Below are 19,480 nucleotides of genomic sequence, written 5' to 3'. Positions count from 1 at the left end.
GTGGGTGCTCATATAATAACGCACACAAGGACAAAGACGTAGAGGCGCCACACACCCAGGTGCAGTGAGCAACCCCCCCCTCCCCATGCGCAGTGCAGCGCATGCACACACACACACACACACACACACACACTTTCACAAAGGTGGTGTTTGAAGTCTTTAGCTATCAGATCCTCTTTGATGCTGCTCCAGTCTGCTGTGACAGGCAGTGATATGAACCGTCTCTGTGTCTGCATATCTCCACGGGCACCGGGCCCACTGACTGCCAAGGACCGCCAGTGACGTTACCAACACCACCACCACCACCACCACCGCTGCACAGAAACTCTCACGTGCAAGCAAGACATGCACAAAGCAGCACATGTTTGCGTACATACTAGTGATGTGACCAAAATAATCGTGATTTTTGACATATGCCTAATACTCTTAAAATGTCACTTTTAACTCGTTTAACATTGCTGCAATATAATTGGCTGATGAGGGTGTACATCACGCCAGAATAAATAAACAAATTTAATCCTAATATCCCAGACACTTGTACCAGATGTAACGATGATAAAGGCACTCTGTTCCATTGTTTGTGGACATGTCCCAAAATAAAGGAGTTTTGGGAGGAGGTTAGAAAGGAGTTACAACGCATACTACTTATTAATATTGAGCTAGACCCAAAACTCTTCCTATTAAGCCTTTACCCGATTGGCCATAAGATAAAAATCACACTCGTGTGAACTGAGCGGTGGTGTGTGTGTGTGTGTGTGTGTGTGTGTGTGTGTGTGTGTGTGTGTGTGTGTGTGTGTGTGTGTGTGTGTGTTTGTGTGTGTGCCCCCTGTGTGTGTGTGTGTGTGTGTGTGTGTGTGTGTGTGTGTGTGTGTGTGTGTGTGTGTGTGTGTGTGTGTGTGTGTGTGTGTGTGTGTGTGTGTGTGCCCCCTGTGTGTGTGTGTGTGTGTGTTTGTGTGTGAGTGTGCCTGGCCTATGCTGGCCTATCCTGAAACAACAGCGCCCCTGTGTGGTCAGAAAAGGTTACTGCAGGCTACATACCCGGAGACAGACAGACAGACAGACAGACAAACAGACAAACAGACAGACAGACAGACAGACCCACACACACGGCCACGTATAGGAGCGTTGCTGACCACCGCTCAAAAATTGCGAGATAAAATTTCTGGACCTTGGGTTCCTACAAGCCAAAAGGGTTATCGCCCTTTCATGGAAAAAGTCAGGGAAACCTAGCATCGCTCAGTGGTTTAGGGAACTATCTTTGTGCCTCCCTTTAGAAAGAATCACGTACACTCTCAAAAACAAACAAGAGTTATTTGAGGAAAATATGGGGAATTTTATTCATTATGTCAAGGGCAACGACCTTTCTCATTTGATGATGGAACCGGGAGTAGGGTAGACGATTTCCCTCTGCAAACCACTTACCCGCAATACCCGGCCTTGTGGCATGGGAACCTGGGTGGTGTTGTTATGTGTGCTCTATGTCAAAAAGAAATATGTAAATTGTTATTATTGTTATCTTTGTAATTGTGGTGTTGTTTTTCTGTTATGTTTGTAAAAAAAAGTATGTTTGAATGTTCTCTGTAAAAAAAGGGGGAAAAAAATCACTTTTATCAACCACTTTAATCCCAGCATCCATATTCTGGGGCAGAACGTTTGCCAAAACAAATAGCAGATCTACAACCTCACAACCCGTCGGGTTGCGACTCCTTGTGAGGTTGTGGATCTGCAATTTTTTGGCAAAGAGAAAAACAGACTATCAACAAGTATGTTTACGGGTGTTTCACCAATTGCACAGGGTATACCAGTGCATGACGGAGGACAATTTCACCATAATCTCCACGATACGATATCGTAAGCGGATTTTTTTTTAATCACGAAAACAATAATAACGATTATCGTCCCATCATCAGCGCGCGAGCACACACACACACACACACACACACACACACACACACACACACACACACACACACACACACACACACACACACACACACACACACACACACACACACACACACACACACACACACACACACACACACACACACACACACACACACACACACACACACACTCCTGCAGATAGGAGGCCAGAGAAGTGCAAGGACACACAAAGCGTCTCTTGTTGTGTTCCTCCTACTCTTCCTCAGCTCCTCTTCCTCCCCGTCTACGCCTGCCATCTCAGAGAGAGAGAGGGGGGGGGGGCGATTGAAGAAAGACAAAACAAATAAACCCACTTCCCCTTTTCCCTTTCAGCGCCTCAATCTGTGAGGTGAATTTGTGTTTGCGAGCTCAGGACGTCGAGAGGAAAAAATCACGTTGAAAAAAGCTTCCTAAAAAGGTAAAAAAAAGTCTTGTTTGTCTTTGACTGCCGCATCAATAACGGGAGAATAAAGAAAAGAGGGTCTGTTTTGAAGTTTGAGGTCGAAACGGTTTCTGAGAGAATTTGAACCCATTTAGGCCTAGAATTATTGAATGCTTTAACCAGTGAAAAATATCAGATATACAAGCTCACAGTGCTTCTGGGGGGTCCCTGGAACTAAATATTTTGAGATGGGGGTCCATGGCCAATAACATATCATTTTGGGAGTCCTTCACATGAAAAGGTTTAAGCACCACTGACATAGTAGTCTCTCAAAGAACAGACTAACCGAGCTCCATTTAAGTGAAAAGGACCTTTTCTTTGACGATGGCTGGCCAGATTGCTGACATAGAAACGTAGGGTTTTTATTTTTTTCTTCAAAAAACCTTAGAAGGATTCAAAAGACACTTATAGAATCGGGTCAAAATTCTAGTTTTCATGATTTTTCAAAAATAGCAGATCTACAAGCTCGCAGCGCGGCACTCGGTGCCGTGCTGCGAGCTTGTAGATCTGCTGTTTTTCAATAGTTAAAGCATAAAATAATACGCAATAATGCGTACCTTCTCCGAGAGAATTTCAAAACCAGTGAGGTTTGTGTGCGTGCGTGCGTGCGTGCGTGCGTGCGTGTGTGTGTCCATGCATAAGTGTAACTTAGTTTTGGCTTTTGCACACTCCCAGAGGGAGGACGCTATCCTCTGCGTGAACTTACTGAAAACTACTGTACCAGCATCAGCTGAGATACTGGCCTACTTACCCTGAACCACCACACACACACACACACACACACACACACACACACACCACACACACACACACACACACACACACACATGAATGAGTGTTTATGAGCGAACGCGCGCTTTCCCTTTGTAGATGTCTACAGGGCTATCTGTGCGCGCACATGCCAAATTAGCTGGCTGTGTGTGTGTGTGTGTGTGTGTGTGTGTGTGTGTGTGTGTGTGTGTGTGTGTGGAGCTCCCTGATTGCTTATGCGTGACTTTATAGAAGCGGGTCAGGGAGGGAGAGTTCGTCTAATGAGGAATCACAATGTCTGTAGTCAGAAAGGAAACGATTTCTGCGCGCGCGCGCACACACACACACACACACACACATCAAAACCATCAAAAGCTTCTGCATAGCTTCTGTGCAACTGAAAGAACGCCACAGAGCTTTCCAGCGTGAATCCAGACTGAGGCTACAGTGATATTTTCAGGACCAAATGAAAAGTGTTAATCCATTCAGGCCAAGAATTGTTTGATGATTTAACTATTGAAAAATAGCAGATATACAAGCTCACGGCGAGCTTGTAGATCTGCCATTTTTTTTAAGTCGTGAAAATGTGTAATCTTTGAATATATGTATTTTATTTAAAGTGAACGTTTGTAACTGACATAGAAACATAGGTTTTTCAACAAACCTTAGAAGGATTCAAAAGACACTCAAATTTTCCACGATTTTTTCAAAAATAGCAGATCTACAAGCTCGCAGCGCGGCACCGAGTGCCGCGATGTGAGCTTGTATATCTGCTATTTTTCAATAGTTAAAGCATAACATAATACGCAATAATGCGTGCCCGGCCTACATGGCTTAATGAAAGGGAGTGGTGTGAAGTTTCACTGTCTGCCAGAGAGTGGAAAAATAGGAACTTTGTAGGAAAACAACTGCAGTGGCCACCACCATATGTGAGCTCAACCGCAGCCGTATTGTGTTGCCAGGCTGTAGCCGCATGAGTAGGAGCATATTTAGTCAACGTAGAAACACAGGAGTGTTTCACCCATACCTGCCAACCTCAGACCGTCAGAAAACAGGGGATTCTTTCAGGGTCTTAGTGACCCCCCCCCCCCCCTTAGTGGCACTGCCCACCTGGTTAAACTAAAGTATGGGTGGGCAGTGTCTGATGTTGGGTAGGGTAGTGACTAGCCGGAAAGCCAGATGTAGAGGTGGGGGAGTAGGGATGGGACGATATGAAAATGTCATGTCACGATTATTGTGACCGAAAGATTGTGAATTACGATATTATCGCGATAATCAAAGTATCCCCAACATCCATTATCCTGGGGAAGAACATTTGACAAAAAATTGCAGATCTAGCTAGAATATATATCAAGCTTGCAACGCGTTGTGAGCTTGTAGATCGGATATTTTTTGGCAAAGAGATTTGGTAGAGAGTGAAAAAAAGTATCAAGTATCAAGTACGTACTGTATATTATAAGTATGTTTTATCAATAGATGGTTTAAGTGGTACATGAAGTTCGGCAAATAAAAGGTGAATTGATCCCAGTGCATGACGGAGGACGATATCACGATAAATTTAAATCTCTCCACGAGTGTTTTTTTTTATCACGATAAAATCACTTATCGTCTCATGCCTACCTGGATCCAACTGACATTTAGAACCACACACACGCACGCACGCACGCACGCACGCACACAGAAGCAGGAAATCCAGGTTTTAGAGCAGAGGTGGTGCAGGGTCGACCACAGTCTTCCATGCCACCCCTGAACTGCACTGTGGGCTTTTATAGTCCATTTATAGGAAAACACACTCTCAGCCTGCTCAAACACAGTAACACCTCAATCCCTTTCCTTTCCAGAAGGGCTCCAGCCAGTTAGTCAGGGCTGTATGACTGTGTGTGTGTGTGTGTGTGTGTGTGTGTGTGTGTGTGTGTGTGTGTGTGTGTGTGTGTGTGTGTGTGTGTGTGTGTGTGTGTGTGTGTGCGTGTGTGTACACGAGCGAGAGAGAGTGATGAAAATGAGTTTCTTCGTGCACACAGCACAAGCCCAGTGTGCGTCTACAAGGGCATCACAAGGGGGGGGGGGGGACTAAGTTACTAGGGCCCAAGGTGGAGGGACCTTCATTATCTTATACTTTAGCTATTGAAAAATAGCAGATATACAAGCTCACAGCGTGGCTGTGAGCTTGCAGATCAGATCTGCTATTTTTGAAAAGTCGTGAATACGTGTGCAAATATATGTATTTTTTAAGCAAACATTTGTAACTCAAAGTTTGCTTCTGGGGGGTCCCATCCTGGAACTAAATATTTTGAGATGGGGTCCGTGGCCAAATACATATCATTTTGGGGGTCTTTCACATGAAAAGGTTTGAGCACCACTGACATAGAAACAGTTAAAAAAAAACCTTAGAAGGATTTGAAATAATCAAAGACTTGCACAAATTTTCACGATTTTTCAAGAAAATAGCAGATCTACAAGCTCGCAGCGCGGCACTTGGTGCCGCGCTGTGAGCTTGTATATCTGCTATTTTTCAACAGCTAAAGCACCCAGCGCCCAGAATTTGGTGAAACACCCTGTGTGCGAGAGAGAGAGAGAGATGAAAGTGAGTTTCTCCGTGCTCAAGCCAGTGTTACGTCTATGCAGCGCAAGGCGTTCCTAAACCAACATCCCTTGAGGAATGTCATTGTTTTGGTATTTCAAGACAAATACCAAAGTTATTACAAATTACAAATGGCGGGGGTCACAACCCCCACCCGGTGCTGAGTAACAAAGCGCATAATGAAACTGCAAACACACAAGCGGCTCTTACACGAGGGTTAGGCCAACAACGGAGCGCGCCAACACACATACGATGGAGATCTTATGGCAACAAATGGCCATGCACTGCACTCACTAGGCCGCTCGGGAGGAAAACCCTTTAACCCAGTTAGACTGGGAACACATTATTTTGTGCTTTAACTATTGAAAAATAGCAGATATACAAGCTCACAGTGCGGCACCGAGTGCCGCGCTGCGAGCTTGTAGATCTGCTATTTTGAAAAATCGTGAACATTCGAATTTTGACCCCGATTTTGACCCGATTCTATAAGTGTCTTTTGAATCCTTTTAAGGTTTTTTGAAAAAGCTATGTTTCTATGTCAGCAATCTGGCTAGCCATCGTCAAAGAAAAGGTCCTTTTCACTTCAACTGGAGAGCTCAGTTAGTCTGTTCTTGAGAGACTACCATGTCAGTTTTTTCTCAAACCTTTTCAAGTGAAGGACCCCCAAAATGATATGTATTTGGCCACGGACCCCCATTTCAAAACATTTCGTTCCAGGGAGTCAGGGACCACCCAGAAGCAAAAATTTGAGTTACAAATTTTCGCTTTAAAAGTACATATATTCAAAGATTATTTGCACACATTTTCATGACTTTTAAAAAAATAGCAGATCTACAAGCTTGCAGCGCGGCACAGCATTCAATAATCCCAGGCCTAAACGCTTTAAGGTAGAAAGGAGGACAAACAAACAGCCTCGATGAGCGGCCGGGTTTTCGGCCTTTCGGCGCGCTGTAGGGTCTAAACCTGTTGAACTAACCCACTTTCTGCGGGCGGACCGCACGCGAGCATTATCCCATCATCACACAAACCCTGTTCCTCACCTCACGGGCAAAACAACACGAGAGCATGTCTGAACTGGAGGCACGCAGAGCAGAGGCCGGGCCCTTCAGCTAGAAAACATTACTGGGTGATTTCACAGAGACAGAAGTGTGTTCAGCTTCATCAAAGCACAGAGAGCTGCCACTACTTGTAGGACTTTGGTTGGAAGCTGGTTTCATCTTTCTGTTGGGTACACAAATCTGGAGCGTTAAATCTGGAGCGTTAAATTAACTCTTTCCCAGTTGAATGAACCCACAGGGCATGACATTAAGGCTTGTCCTGTTGTCCGGGACAATTATGGACAAGTTCATTAAAGATGTACTTGTCCGTTGGACAAGTGGCTGTTGGTTTCACTTTTTCTGTGACGCTCAGGCGATGGACTGCCAATACTATGGAGTGGTGGGGGTCTTATTTATTTGTCAAATAAAAAACTGAACAGAAATGAGAAAATGTAAAACTTTCACTTATCCGGACAAGTAACTTTTGTGCCTGGATAAGTGAATGGGAAATGTACTTGTCCAAAGGACAAGTGCCTCAAAAAGTTAAAGTCAAGCCCTGGTGTATAACAAGTGTTTCATCAGACATGGAGCATGGAACAATGTGCATGCTGCCATGCTTTCTACCCTGCAGACACAAATGACCAAATGATCCATAGCAAACGTATGTCCTGTTCCTCCCCTATGTATCCCTGTTCTTTGCAGGTGATGCAAATATCTGCTTGGAGGGTCTTCTCTCCATGGCTGTTCATTCTACCAACCATTAAGTCTCTGCGTGCCTCTGAGATCACTCCTGGAGGCTTGATAGCCATGTTTGGCAAGCTTTCCTCTAAATGTCCAACACATGAACGCCACAGAGTTAAAAGAAAGTTAAAAGAAATGGTCTGTTGCTTTGTGCGTAGGCAGAAAGAAGGTTTTTTACAGATACTGCATTGGAAACAGAGAAGTAGTTGTAGCTCCAAGTGTGATTTGCTTAAGGATTTGAGGGATAAGGGACACAAAAGGGATCTCAGGATGACTGACAAGAGTCAAGAACTACAAGTGGACCATCATTCAAAACCTCATTGCCACTTAAAGCATGACATTTCTAAGAGGCAAAGGACCTGAATGAAAAACAACAAGAATACCATTTATCCGTCCATGAAGTGGCCCAACATATTTTACAACTTATGAAAGTTTTATTTGGTTTTGATGTTGAAATCATCATGTGGCTTATTTAGTTAGGTTTTACATGTTTGATTTGTGTCTTGATCTGTCACTCCTTTTTGTCTCCTCGTATGATGACGCTGAAGAGTTATGCGTCTCTCACTTTAACATAATTCTAAACCAGAATTGTCTCCTGGTAGGTTGAACACAAGGCGTTTTTCAACAAACACATCAACGTGATTGGCATATCATTAATGTGTCATCATATATGCGCAATATATCAGGAACAATTTAGATCTCTGATACAATAGCACATTTTGAGTCATTATTAGCCGATTACAAAAATTCCTACTAAATGCCAAACTAAAGCCCTTTGCACACAGGACAGTTGCGTTTTTTTTGTTTGCGGCATGAATAAAACGCATTGGATTTGGTGTGCAATGCTGTGCGGAATCGGCGCTGCGGATCCAAAAAGGAGTCATAAAAGGAGTGATGAGTTTTTTACCGCATGCGACAAGACGCACAAATCGAACTGGGTTCAATCGAGAAAAAAACGCACGGCGGCAGCCACTCGTCGCACGGCTAATTCGGAAGCCGGTGTGCATGAGGTCATAGAGAATCATTGTTTTCTTTTCAAAAGATTATATTGTCCGTTTTATCCGTGCGGTTACACGCGCCTGTGTGCAAAGGGCTTTAATTCAAAGGTTTCTTGCCTGCCTCCAAGCCAGACTACTTCATGGTCTGTCAATTAATAAAATAAAAAGATTTGTTGCTGAATTATCACTCCAGCTACAATAGTACTTCCAAAATGGAGGCTTAACTGTGTAGCCAAATAGAGCAGTGAAGTCTGATATAATTTACCCATCCTACCTGGTTCACGTTTTTTCCCCCCCATTCTGAATTCCCATAACTTTTTTCATATCACGTCATATAAGAACTGTGTTCCAAACATAAACAAATGATCTCAGCGGTTTGACTCATATGGATGTGAAGATTCAACTGATGGTGAGAAAACACTAATGTTACCGTCCCCCAATTAGTTACATTTTCGCTAGAAACAGGCTTTATCAAATATGAGTGACTGATTATCATAAACCATACAGAGCCACCTCCCCGACAATATCGCAAAGACCGTGTGTTTATATTGGACCACAATGCTTATATGAGATGATTTTAAGGTGACTCAATGTTATTCTGCATAGAGAAATTACTTCCATGAACCGGGGGATGAGCGAGTCACTTCATGACTTCACTGCTCTATAGGCTACACCTACAACAAGAAACAGCCAAATGTGGTTCTCTAGAACAGAGACAGTGCGTGACACAGTTAATCCATGGGTCTCGTTCCCCAGGGGGATGTTTTTTTTAACCCTTTGTATCCTTGCTGCCCGCAGAACCAACATGAAGACGCTCACGGCCGGCCGGACAGGAAATGGGTTCAGCGATAGCCATCGTCCAGAGAGCCTCCATCAGCGACTCTTAATGGAGCTGCGTTAAGAGCGCCCCACGTCTAAACAAAACACAGATCACCCTCACTTGGCTAACCCGGGCCAGGGACGGGAAGTGGTGTTAGGCTGATAACAAACTAGGGCGATGTTTCGTACCATGACGTTTCGATGTTGATCAAGGATTCTTCTAAATAAGGAAGACTGAGACCAACATCAACAAAAAAGAACAAACTAAAGAAACAAAGAAACAAACACAGCACCCTAACAACAAAAAAAAGCACTTCAACAGGGGGTCCAGGACCACTAGGGGGTCCTCAGAGTTACTACAGGGGGTCCTCCAAATCTTTGAGTGAAAGAAAGTTTTTTTTTCTCCTTTTTTGAACTTGAACCCTATAATGTCCATATTCTGAGAACTTAGATCGGCTATTTTCGGCAAAGAGCTTTAGTGTAGAGGGAGAAAAGAGCAGACTAAGTACAGAGTAAAAGGTCAAGTTTATCAAGTATTGACGGTTCAAGTGGTTAAATATCTGAAAACACAAATTGACATGAATCCAAAATACACTGATGAAACTATATGGAATCTATGAACAGGTTGTGGGGGTCCCTGCTTCATCTCTCTCTCAACTTAAGGGGTCCTTGGGCTGAAAACATTGAAGACCCCTGATTTAAACTGTAACCTTGGAGTCAGATCAATAGAACGTTTTAGAGAACTGAAAGTGAAACAGTTCCCCCGGCCCATTTCTCTTTAGACTTCTGTCCACAGTATGGATATTGTAGGATTGGTTCAGTGGTCAAACCCCCTTGGTGTGTGGTCACTTCAACAGCAAACTATGGCCCGTGGTCAGCCTATCTGTCAAAAAGGTCCCTCTGAGCCTCAGTGACAGTTGGAGCTCACAGGGTGACCTTCAGCCTCTCTCTCAGCGTGACGTCCATGCTGCCTTGCGCTCCACTGTCATGTGCAGCTTAGTCTCACGTATCCAGACAACTATTCCACAATCTCTGAATTAGGGGTGGGCGATATGGTGATAATTATCATTGAGACGATACAATGTCTCCACGATATGCCTTTTCAGAGGTATCATATATCGTGATACAATTGAGGGAGCCTTGTAAAAAATCCTGTTTAATCGTTAATACAGAGATTCATTGCAGAATTCAATTTAAACCTGCATTTTGGTCTAAATCAGTAGTTCTCAAACTTAACTCTGACAGTATACAAATGAAACCAAATGGACCCGTATGGGTCCATTTGGTTTCATTTTATACTGTCAGAGTTACATACTTGTGAAGTTCAATTTAGACCTCCCAAAAGGAACCCAGAGGATCTAGTTTTTGTCAAGTAACGTGAACAATAACCATAAAAAAACAATGTGAAAATGAATCGTGATAAAATCGTGTATCGTGATACAGCTTGGGAAAATATTGTGATATTGTATTTTTCCATATCGCCCACCCCTACTCTGAATGCTATATCAAGTCTGGAACTACACCTCAGAGTAAAAATATAATTTCTGCTAAGCAGCAAGCTAAATATGCTTAGATGATTTTGAGTCTCGTATCTCCAAGTTTCAATTTTTTTTTTTTTTTCATAAAGTAAAGGCCCTGTTTCATCATACAAGGCTGTCGCACAAAACTAGTGAAAATAGCCGATCTACAAGCACACAACGTCTACCCTTCTGGTCAGGGGAGGGTCACAGTTTATGTGAACTTTGACCCACTGGGCGATCTGCCTCCTGGCCAGATTTGATCCCTGGGCGACCCAGTAACTAGGAGTTGGTCTGCCAAAGGAACGGGGGAGAGAAAGTGCAAGCGGATTGCCAAAGACGTGAACGTTGGAAATAGAACTAGGCTATAGAAAATGAAAGGAGAACGGAGAGACGAGGAGCGATAATAACCGGAAAGTCACGAGATGACCTGATAGCAGGAGCACTGTATCGTCACTGTCGGGCAGAAACCTTGTATCTCCAAGTTTCAAATGTGTACGTTTTTCGCAAAGTAAAGCCCTGCTTCATCATACAAAGCCGTCGCACAAAAGTAGTGAAAACAGCTGATCTACAAGCACACAACGCCTCGCGGTGCGAGGCGTTGTGTGCTTGTAGATCTGCTGTTTTCATTAGTTTAAATAATTTTTAAGATGATAAATACAAAACAAACGGTTTTGGACATACAAGGTTTCCACCCGACAACGACGATATACCGTGTCCTTTACCAATGACGGGTCCTCTCCCTGAAGGCCACGTCCCTCTGTCCCCCCAGAGAGACGCCCGGCTAAATGCCACACCATACGTCTGGACGCTTGGCATTTTGACCTTCTCTACCCAACATGCTATTGGTCCTCTGGGAGATGGCTGGATGAGACTGGCTGGCAGCCCACTGGCTTCTGGACACACTTCACCGTGAGACACACAGTAGTTGCTTCCCTGCCTTTCTCTTTCTCCGAATCTCCGTCTTTGCCGGTCGTTCTCCGTCTCTGGGTCCGGACTCTCTCTCTACCCCAACTCTCACACTCGGCCGTTCCAGTTTTCCACCAGATATTGAGATATTTTGCGCCACAGACTTTTTAAGACATGTCTGTATGAAGGTATCCAGTCTAAGACACATGACACCACCGGCCCAGTGGGGAAAACAAGAGCAATGGAAGCTGGCAGGCCAGTTGTAGGGATGGGACGATAAAGCGATATTATCGTTTATCGTGGAGATTTAATGTATCGTGATATCGTCCTCCGTCATGCACTGGGATCAATTCACCTTTTATTTGCTGAGCTGCTTATCTGGTACCACTTAAACCCTCTATAATTGGTAAAAGGTACTTATAATATACGTACTTGATTTTCCACTCTCTATCAAATGTCTTTGCCAAAAAATAGCCGATCTACAAGCTCACAACGTGTCGCATTGTGAGCTTGTAGATCTGCTATTTTTTGGCAAATGTTCCGCCCCAGGATAATGGATTTTGATTATCGCAATAACATCGTAAATCACGATATCTTTTGTCACAATAATCGCGATGTGTAATTTTCACATCGTCCCATCCCTAGCTAGTCGTCCGTGAGCACCCTTTAGTTTAGTTAAACGATATCGCAACACTGTTGGCCGAGGCAATAGAATGTGGCCCTATAACCTACTTTTACCCCGTCGTCAAAGCAGCACAGCAGTGAAAAAGATACATTTCAGTTTTTATCCCCAAACCAAAAAAACTAATTTTGGAAAAGGGCTGAGCCGTGGCACCTGAAAAAAATCAATGCGGCAGCAGCTGATTTATGTTGTGGGTTCCTCCTTCTCTCTTCCTGTCGGGGCGGTGAATAAACCGTTGTGTGACCCCAGATATTTCTGCATGCTCTGCTTCGCTCCTACACTTCTCTCTCTCTCCTATCTTACGTTGCCAAGCTTTGTAGGGGAGGGGGGGGGGGGGGGGGGGGCAGCAACAGCTGCAGGCTCTCACACCCCTCCTCTCCGTCTCTTCCTCCGCCCTTCGTCGTCCTCTGCCTACATCCTCATCCTCCCACAGGCACGTGCACACATAGACATCGAAGGGGGCTCGAGCCCCTGCCGCCCTTTTATCCTTCTGTAAGAAAGTGCCCTCTCCAGACCATAGACTGTAAAAAAAAATATATGGACGATGCGAAGCCATTGGTTTCTATGCGGTGAAAATTACGCTTTTTTTGTCCCTTGTATGGGTGTCGCCATCATTGTTTGAATGGTACCCCAGGAATCATAAGGAATACTATTTATTGGCTGCTAACGGTCACGTGCAACCGCAGGGATACATGGGAGAATGTGGTCGGAGCCTCCCGAAATACAGCACACGAAGAAGAACACAGCCGGCTGGTATCAGTTTAGTCGGCCACGCCCCCCGCAACTTTATCATCAATTTGAACATAACTGGGACCATATTTGCACAAAACGCATATCATGGTAATTGAAAGGCAGTTTTTCACTAGCGACAGGAACCATAAAGTATTTATGACGATGTTTATTAAGGTTAGAAAATCGAAGAGGAAAATGAATGGGGTCCAGTGGAGAACAAACCTTTTTGGTACCTCGCGGGGGGAAAACAGCGCGACTAGCGGCCAATCATGGGATCTTTCTCTTCCGGGAAAGCTTCGTGAATAATCCAGGCAACAACACCCCTGTTCCAGACCATGAATGTTTTTTTTACTATGGTGAAAGAAATACAAATGTCCTCTTTCCATGCCATACCTGAAAGCAGCATTCAAGAGAATGGCCTTGTCAAAACTCTCCTGAACTTGAATGCAGCATCTTATGTTGAAAGAATTGTCCTCTCTGTCCAGAAATCCACACCACATCCCCAGTATTGCCTTTTTTATGCTTAGTCTAGTGTGTTATGAAGTACGGAAAATAGCCGACCTCCAAGCTCACAACGTGTCGCAGCGCGATGCGTTGTGAGCTTGGAGGTCTGCTATTTTCGATATTTTCACCACAAGGCCCTTTTTTAGAAATGTCAGCCCCCCCCCCTGTGGGGCGCCCGCTGGCCTACTGGTCTAGGCGCATACCACATACTGTAGGCATTGCTGCCTGACGGCGTCGCCGGTTCGATTCCCGATCCGGACGACCTTTGCAGCATGTCTCTCCCCATCTCTCCCCCATTTCCTGTGAGTCTACTGTCCTATCCAAAAAAGGCATAAAAGCCCCAAAACAAATCTTTAAAAAAATAAAAATAAAATGTCAGCCCCTGCCTCTCTAACATTCTCTGCGCGTCCCTGCCCTCCAGGCTCCGTGCCCAGTCAGCTCCTCTCTCTCTCATCCTCTCCTCTCTCTCCTCTCTCCGAGGTCGTAAATTCAGCCCTGATTGCTTCCTTTCCCCCTCCCACTTTTATCTCCTCAGGATGAAACCTTTCTCGACCCCCGTAACGCGCCGAGAGGTGAAGCCACGCTATTCATCTGCAACGAGCGCCGATAAAACTAGACCGCAACTCTGTCCAAATGCCAACTCGTGCACTCGCGCCCATGTATGGCCTGCTTGTGCGCCAGCAGAGAGCGTCTTGTTATTTGTATCAGGTCGCACTTGTTGATTGTGACTGCTGGGTCCCTCATTGGCTGTTGATGGTGACCGTCCATCACCAGGAATGCTGGTCCCTAATTCATCCCTTTTTTAGCCTTCTGGTTGGTCCCTGACTGACCAACCAGCAGGCTCTATCTGCCTTGTCCCGCCCTGGTTCCGCTTTTTTTATGTTGAATTTGCTCAAACATAATTTTTGGAGAAATAAAAACATTTAAAAACATGCTTAGTCACTATACTGCCACTGAGCAGCTCCATTTGACTGAAACAAAGTTTGAAATTAGAATTGAACACACAGAATAACAACTGAACAACTGAAGTAACTGAACTCAACCGGTAGTGGATGGAGTGTCCCACAGAGTGTCCCAAAAAGACACAGCAACCAATGGGTGTGAAGAGGGGCGGGACAACGGGCGGGACTTGACAAAGGGTGAATTGGCTACGGGCGTAAAGACAAACAGATAGGCCTACGCGACAGATACGCAACCGAACGCAAGTAATGACAAGCAATGGCAGGGGAAAAAAAGAAGAAAAAAAATGACTGAACACCCAAAATATATGAGAGCAGGACCCATAGGAACAGATGCAGAGATACAGTACATACATCACTGTATTTGATCCATTATCATAACTTTAAGGCTTTAGGCTAAACTCTTTGCTGGAGAGCTGTGAGAACAGGATCTCTGTCGTCAATCATTAGGCGGCATAAATCACCGATACGATCGCATTTAAGCCCTACCAGTCGAGCCGATGAAATTATGAAAACCAGATGGTTGTCATGCGAGCAGTCCGGACAGATGAGCTCCTTTAATGACTATCTATATTAACTGCTACCTCTCGGCAGTGACGTAATGACAGTCAAAGATGAACACGGATATTTTTGGTCGAGGATAAATTAAACGAGAGGAAATACGTCACTGGTATCTGCTCGGCAGAAAGCTCCAATCATTATATTAGTATTTTGAGGGGGCAGCTCTGAATGCATCTTCCTGACAGCTTAGTATTATTATTATATATTTCGTTGTTGTCGGGTGAAAACCTTGTATGTCCAAAACCGTTTGTTTTGTATTTATCATTTTAAAAATGATCTAGTGAAAACAGCCACTAGTGAAAACAGCCAATCTACAAGCACACAACGCCTTGCACCGCGTGGCGTTGTGTGCTTGTAGATCTGCTGTTTTCACTACTTTTGTGCGACGGCCTTGTATGATGAAGCTGGAAAAAATCTACAAATTCGAAACTTGGAGTTTCTGCCCGACAGTGACGATGTACTTTGTTGGCCACCCAGCCCCCAAAATGGAACGAAGGCCAACATTTTATTTTTAATTTCTTCCTAATGGCCGGCCTGGACCGGCCGGGAATGAACCGGCTGTTCGGGAGTTGTCCCGCTTTTCCCAATGGCCAGCACGTCCCTGGAGCCACCACAGCAGTAACACCTTAGTATGTATGAGAGCACCCTGGATCTACTCTGGCTACACAGTGGTCCATTGTGACATTGTCTGCTACTCGCCGGAGGAGAATCAAAGATTCTGCTCTTGCCAAAGCCGTGCCTCATTGGTAGAATTAAAATACACAACTGTTTTATATGTTATGAACACGAAAGGACGTTTCACAGTTAACAAAGTCTTGCGTGATTTATAGTTATGCATTCAAATCTCTCCATCCTGATGCTCGTGTGTGCGTGCGTGTGTGTGTGCGTGTGCATGCGTGTGTGCGCGCACGTGCATGTACACGGGCAGAATGGCCCTCTCTGGCAGCACCAGCGGCATTCTTTCATACCTTTACTTGCAGCTTGGCAACCAAAGGGGTGCCCCACTACCCTGGGTGCCCCACTACCCTATATCCTGGTGAATGGACACCCATCGACAGGGATGTGCAGAGAATGTTAGAGAGGGCAGGGGCTGACATTTCTAAAAGGGCCTTTTGGTGAAAATACAGAAAATAGCAGACCTCCAAGCTCACAACGAATTTGGAGGTCGGCTATTTTCGGTGATTGCTACCACATTGAACTAAGCATAATCAAGTCAATACTGGAGATGTGGCGTAACGGCATGGATTTCTACACAGAGAGGGCAATTTTTTCAACATAAGATGCTGCATTCAAGTTCAGGAGAGTTTGGACAAGGCAATTCTCTTGAATGCTGCCTTCAGGTATGGCATGGAAAGAGGGGGCATTTGCATTTCTTTCACCATAGTAAAAACTGCATTCATGGTCTGGAGAGGGCACGTTTTACAGACGGATAAAAGGGCAGGGGCTCAAGCCCCCTTTGATGTCTATGTGTGCACGTGCCTGCCCATCAACACCCAGAACACGACACCCCATTCAGGTCCAGGGAATCGAAAAGTAGCCTAAATCACACTCTTGTTCACTTCACGTTGTTGTTCCGTTAGAATTGCATTACGGAACGTGCACTTTGTTACATTTTATGGGTTTTATTTCGTCACAGCGCAACAGATGGTGAAGTGTTGTAGTAGCAGGTAATTGCAACAACCACCGATGTAGTGAAAAGTGAAAACGCTACGGCCAGATATTCTAAACCTTCCGAGATTCTGACAATAATACGGCCTTCGAGACACACATCCCTGTTTTTTCTGGGCCAAACAAGGGAATCACGTGACGTTGATCCCCTTGCCCGCGTTGTGAGCTTGTAGATCGGCTATTTCCACTATCAATTTCCTTTTTTTAAGAATAAAATTGTCAAATATGTCAGTAATTTCTTTGTATATTTAGGTTATGTGTCATGATTGCCATGTGCAACTTCAAATCTTAAAAGCCAAACAGAAATGTAATTGTCAACAACAAATACACAATGAAATCGTTAATCGCAATTATTTGAGTGACAATTAATTGTCATGTAAAATGTCATAATTGTGACAGCCCTATGTGTGTATGTGCGCGTGTGTGTGTGTGTGTGTGTGTGTGTGTGTGTGTGTGTGTGTGTGTGTGTGCGCGCGTGCGTGCGTGCGTGCGTGCGTGCGTGTGCGTGCGTGTGAGTAAAAGTACCATGTCGAGCTCCTGCGAGACGCGGCGTTTGCGTAGCTCCTCCATGCGGTCGCTGACGTCACTGAAGCAGGTGTTGTAGTACTCGGAGTACTCCTGGGCAAGGTCATCTATGTTCCCCAGAGAACCATCCTGGCAAGGAGACCAGAGGAGCAATGGTTAGCCAGAGGAACGTACATACAGTCATACCCCAGAATTATGGTCAGCCACCATAACACAGAGGCATATACATACACACACACACACACACACACACACACACACACACACACACACACACACATTACATACTAGTAATACGCTTCAGGGTGCGCCAATTCTTGGCCATCTGGCCAGTGATGTATATCGGACCAGTTACCCATATATGGAGACCCATGTACTGTATATGGTACATCCCTTTTATGCCCATACATAAAGATCCCCGTCTGAACCAGCCGCACAGATATGGGCTGTCTTCCTCCATATATGGGCATTCCCTGTTAGATATGGCTTAATATTGATGACATCAGGGATCTCCATATATGGGCATAAAAAGGGATTCTGTTAGAGTGGTTCCCATAACATCACAACATACAATATAGAGCATCGCAGCGGAAGTCGATGCCTGGGGTCACTTTCACTTTCACCATTCATTTTCGCCATAGACTTTTACAAAAATATTTATAACAATTATGTTAAGCCTCGAACCAAGCCATCCAGGATGGAGGTGAATCATGACCATATAACCTTTGATCCTATGTGAAAACATATTTTAATATTACATTATTTGATATACTACATTTAATAACTACCCTTTGTTTAGCGATTTTCAAAATGTTCTTTTCATAGAAGAAAAGGTTATATGATCATGATTCACCTCCATCCTGGATGGCTTGGTTCGAGGCTTAACATAATTGTTATAAATGTTTTTGTAAAAGTCTATGGCGAAAATGAATGGTGAAAGTGAAAGTGACCCCAGGCATCCACTTCCGCTGCGATGCTCTATATGTTATGCCCATACATGGAGATCCCTATCTGAACCAGCCGCACAGATATGGGCCATGTCTTGGCCATCTGGCCAGTGATATATCAGGGGTCTTCGTATATGGGCATAAAAGGGATTCTGGGGAATACCCATATATGGACTTTTACATAGGTGATATCACAGATGTCACAGTGATGTGTCAAGGGAACCAACCCATAGACTGTAAAAATGTGTACACACCTCTACACGGACACGGAAAAGCTGTGCCATTTCGGTCGCAGTTTACGAAGCCTTCCTCACAGATAGCAGATAACATGCTTGCATTTCATTTCACATGTTTGACATACGTTGACATACGTTGCCGACGGATAGAAACCTATCTCCATATTCTAATTTGTTTATGATTTTTGTAAATTAACGGCCTACTTGATCACGCTACAGCGTGATGTCACACAAAAGTATAAAAAAGTGGCAGATCTGCAAGCTCGAGGCGACGCGTTTTCAGCTCGTCTATCTGCCATTTCTGAATTTCAATCCTGAAAAGTTAACAGTTTTGGACGAGGTTTCCACCCACGATATCCAGTTACAGCCGAGCAACAATTTATTCCCGCAGCTCATCCAAGCTAGCGCTCAAGGCCAGAAGCAGGAGCTGGATCAAATAGGCCATACAGTCTAACAAGCGTACTGTACTGTCTCAACACCCTAGGCCACAGCTTCATAAAACCACAGAATCACATATGTAAGTAATTAGAAGCATATGAGAGGCGCCAACCGTACTGGCAGGCATGCAGTTTGGGCAAGTCGGGCATCACAGTATGGCGGCGCGGGTAAATCTAATCACTCACACACCACTTCCTCAGGTTGAGTGGTATTAGGGAGATTACTACTGCTGTCCAAGGTAGAATGCATGGGTGTGCATGTGCATGATGCCTCTGTAAGTCATTCTAAAGGTTTGGTTTTTCAAGAGTCAAGAGATGTATTGTCACGAGGACGTACGAGTACATGGACTGTGAAAAACTTAGGTTGGGGGTCCTCCATAATACACAATAAAAACAATACATAAACTAGTAAGACGCCTCAGGGCGAAATCCGACAAAGGGCGAGGTCGTGCCAATTCTTGGCCGTCTGGCCAGTGATGTATATCGGACCAGTTACCCATGTATGGATA

The 19,480-nt window shown here is 44.6% G+C and overlaps 1 protein-coding gene across 1 annotated transcript in view; it reads right to left on the bottom strand.

Moving 5' to 3' along the window:
* Window positions 1–19,480, bottom strand: part of sash1a (SAM and SH3 domain containing 1a) — a gene marked incomplete at both ends in the record, with an annotated part of 456,478 nt that overhangs the window by 97,710 nt on the left and 339,288 nt on the right. The window contains one exon of the mRNA XM_080744028.1: window positions 17,352–17,480. Within this exon, the coding sequence (XP_080600154.1) occupies window positions 17,352–17,480 (129 nt within the window). The remainder of the gene's footprint in view (window positions 1–17,351; window positions 17,481–19,480) is intronic.

The sequence above is a fragment of the Nannobrachium achirus genome (genome assembly GCF_963921795.1).
Source record: "Nannobrachium achirus genome assembly, chromosome: 16".
Classification (NCBI taxonomy): domain Eukaryota; kingdom Metazoa; phylum Chordata; class Actinopteri; order Myctophiformes; family Myctophidae; genus Nannobrachium; species Nannobrachium achirus.
The sequence above is the reverse complement of the archived record's forward strand: the minus strand, read 5'-3'. Positions and strand labels throughout refer to the sequence as shown.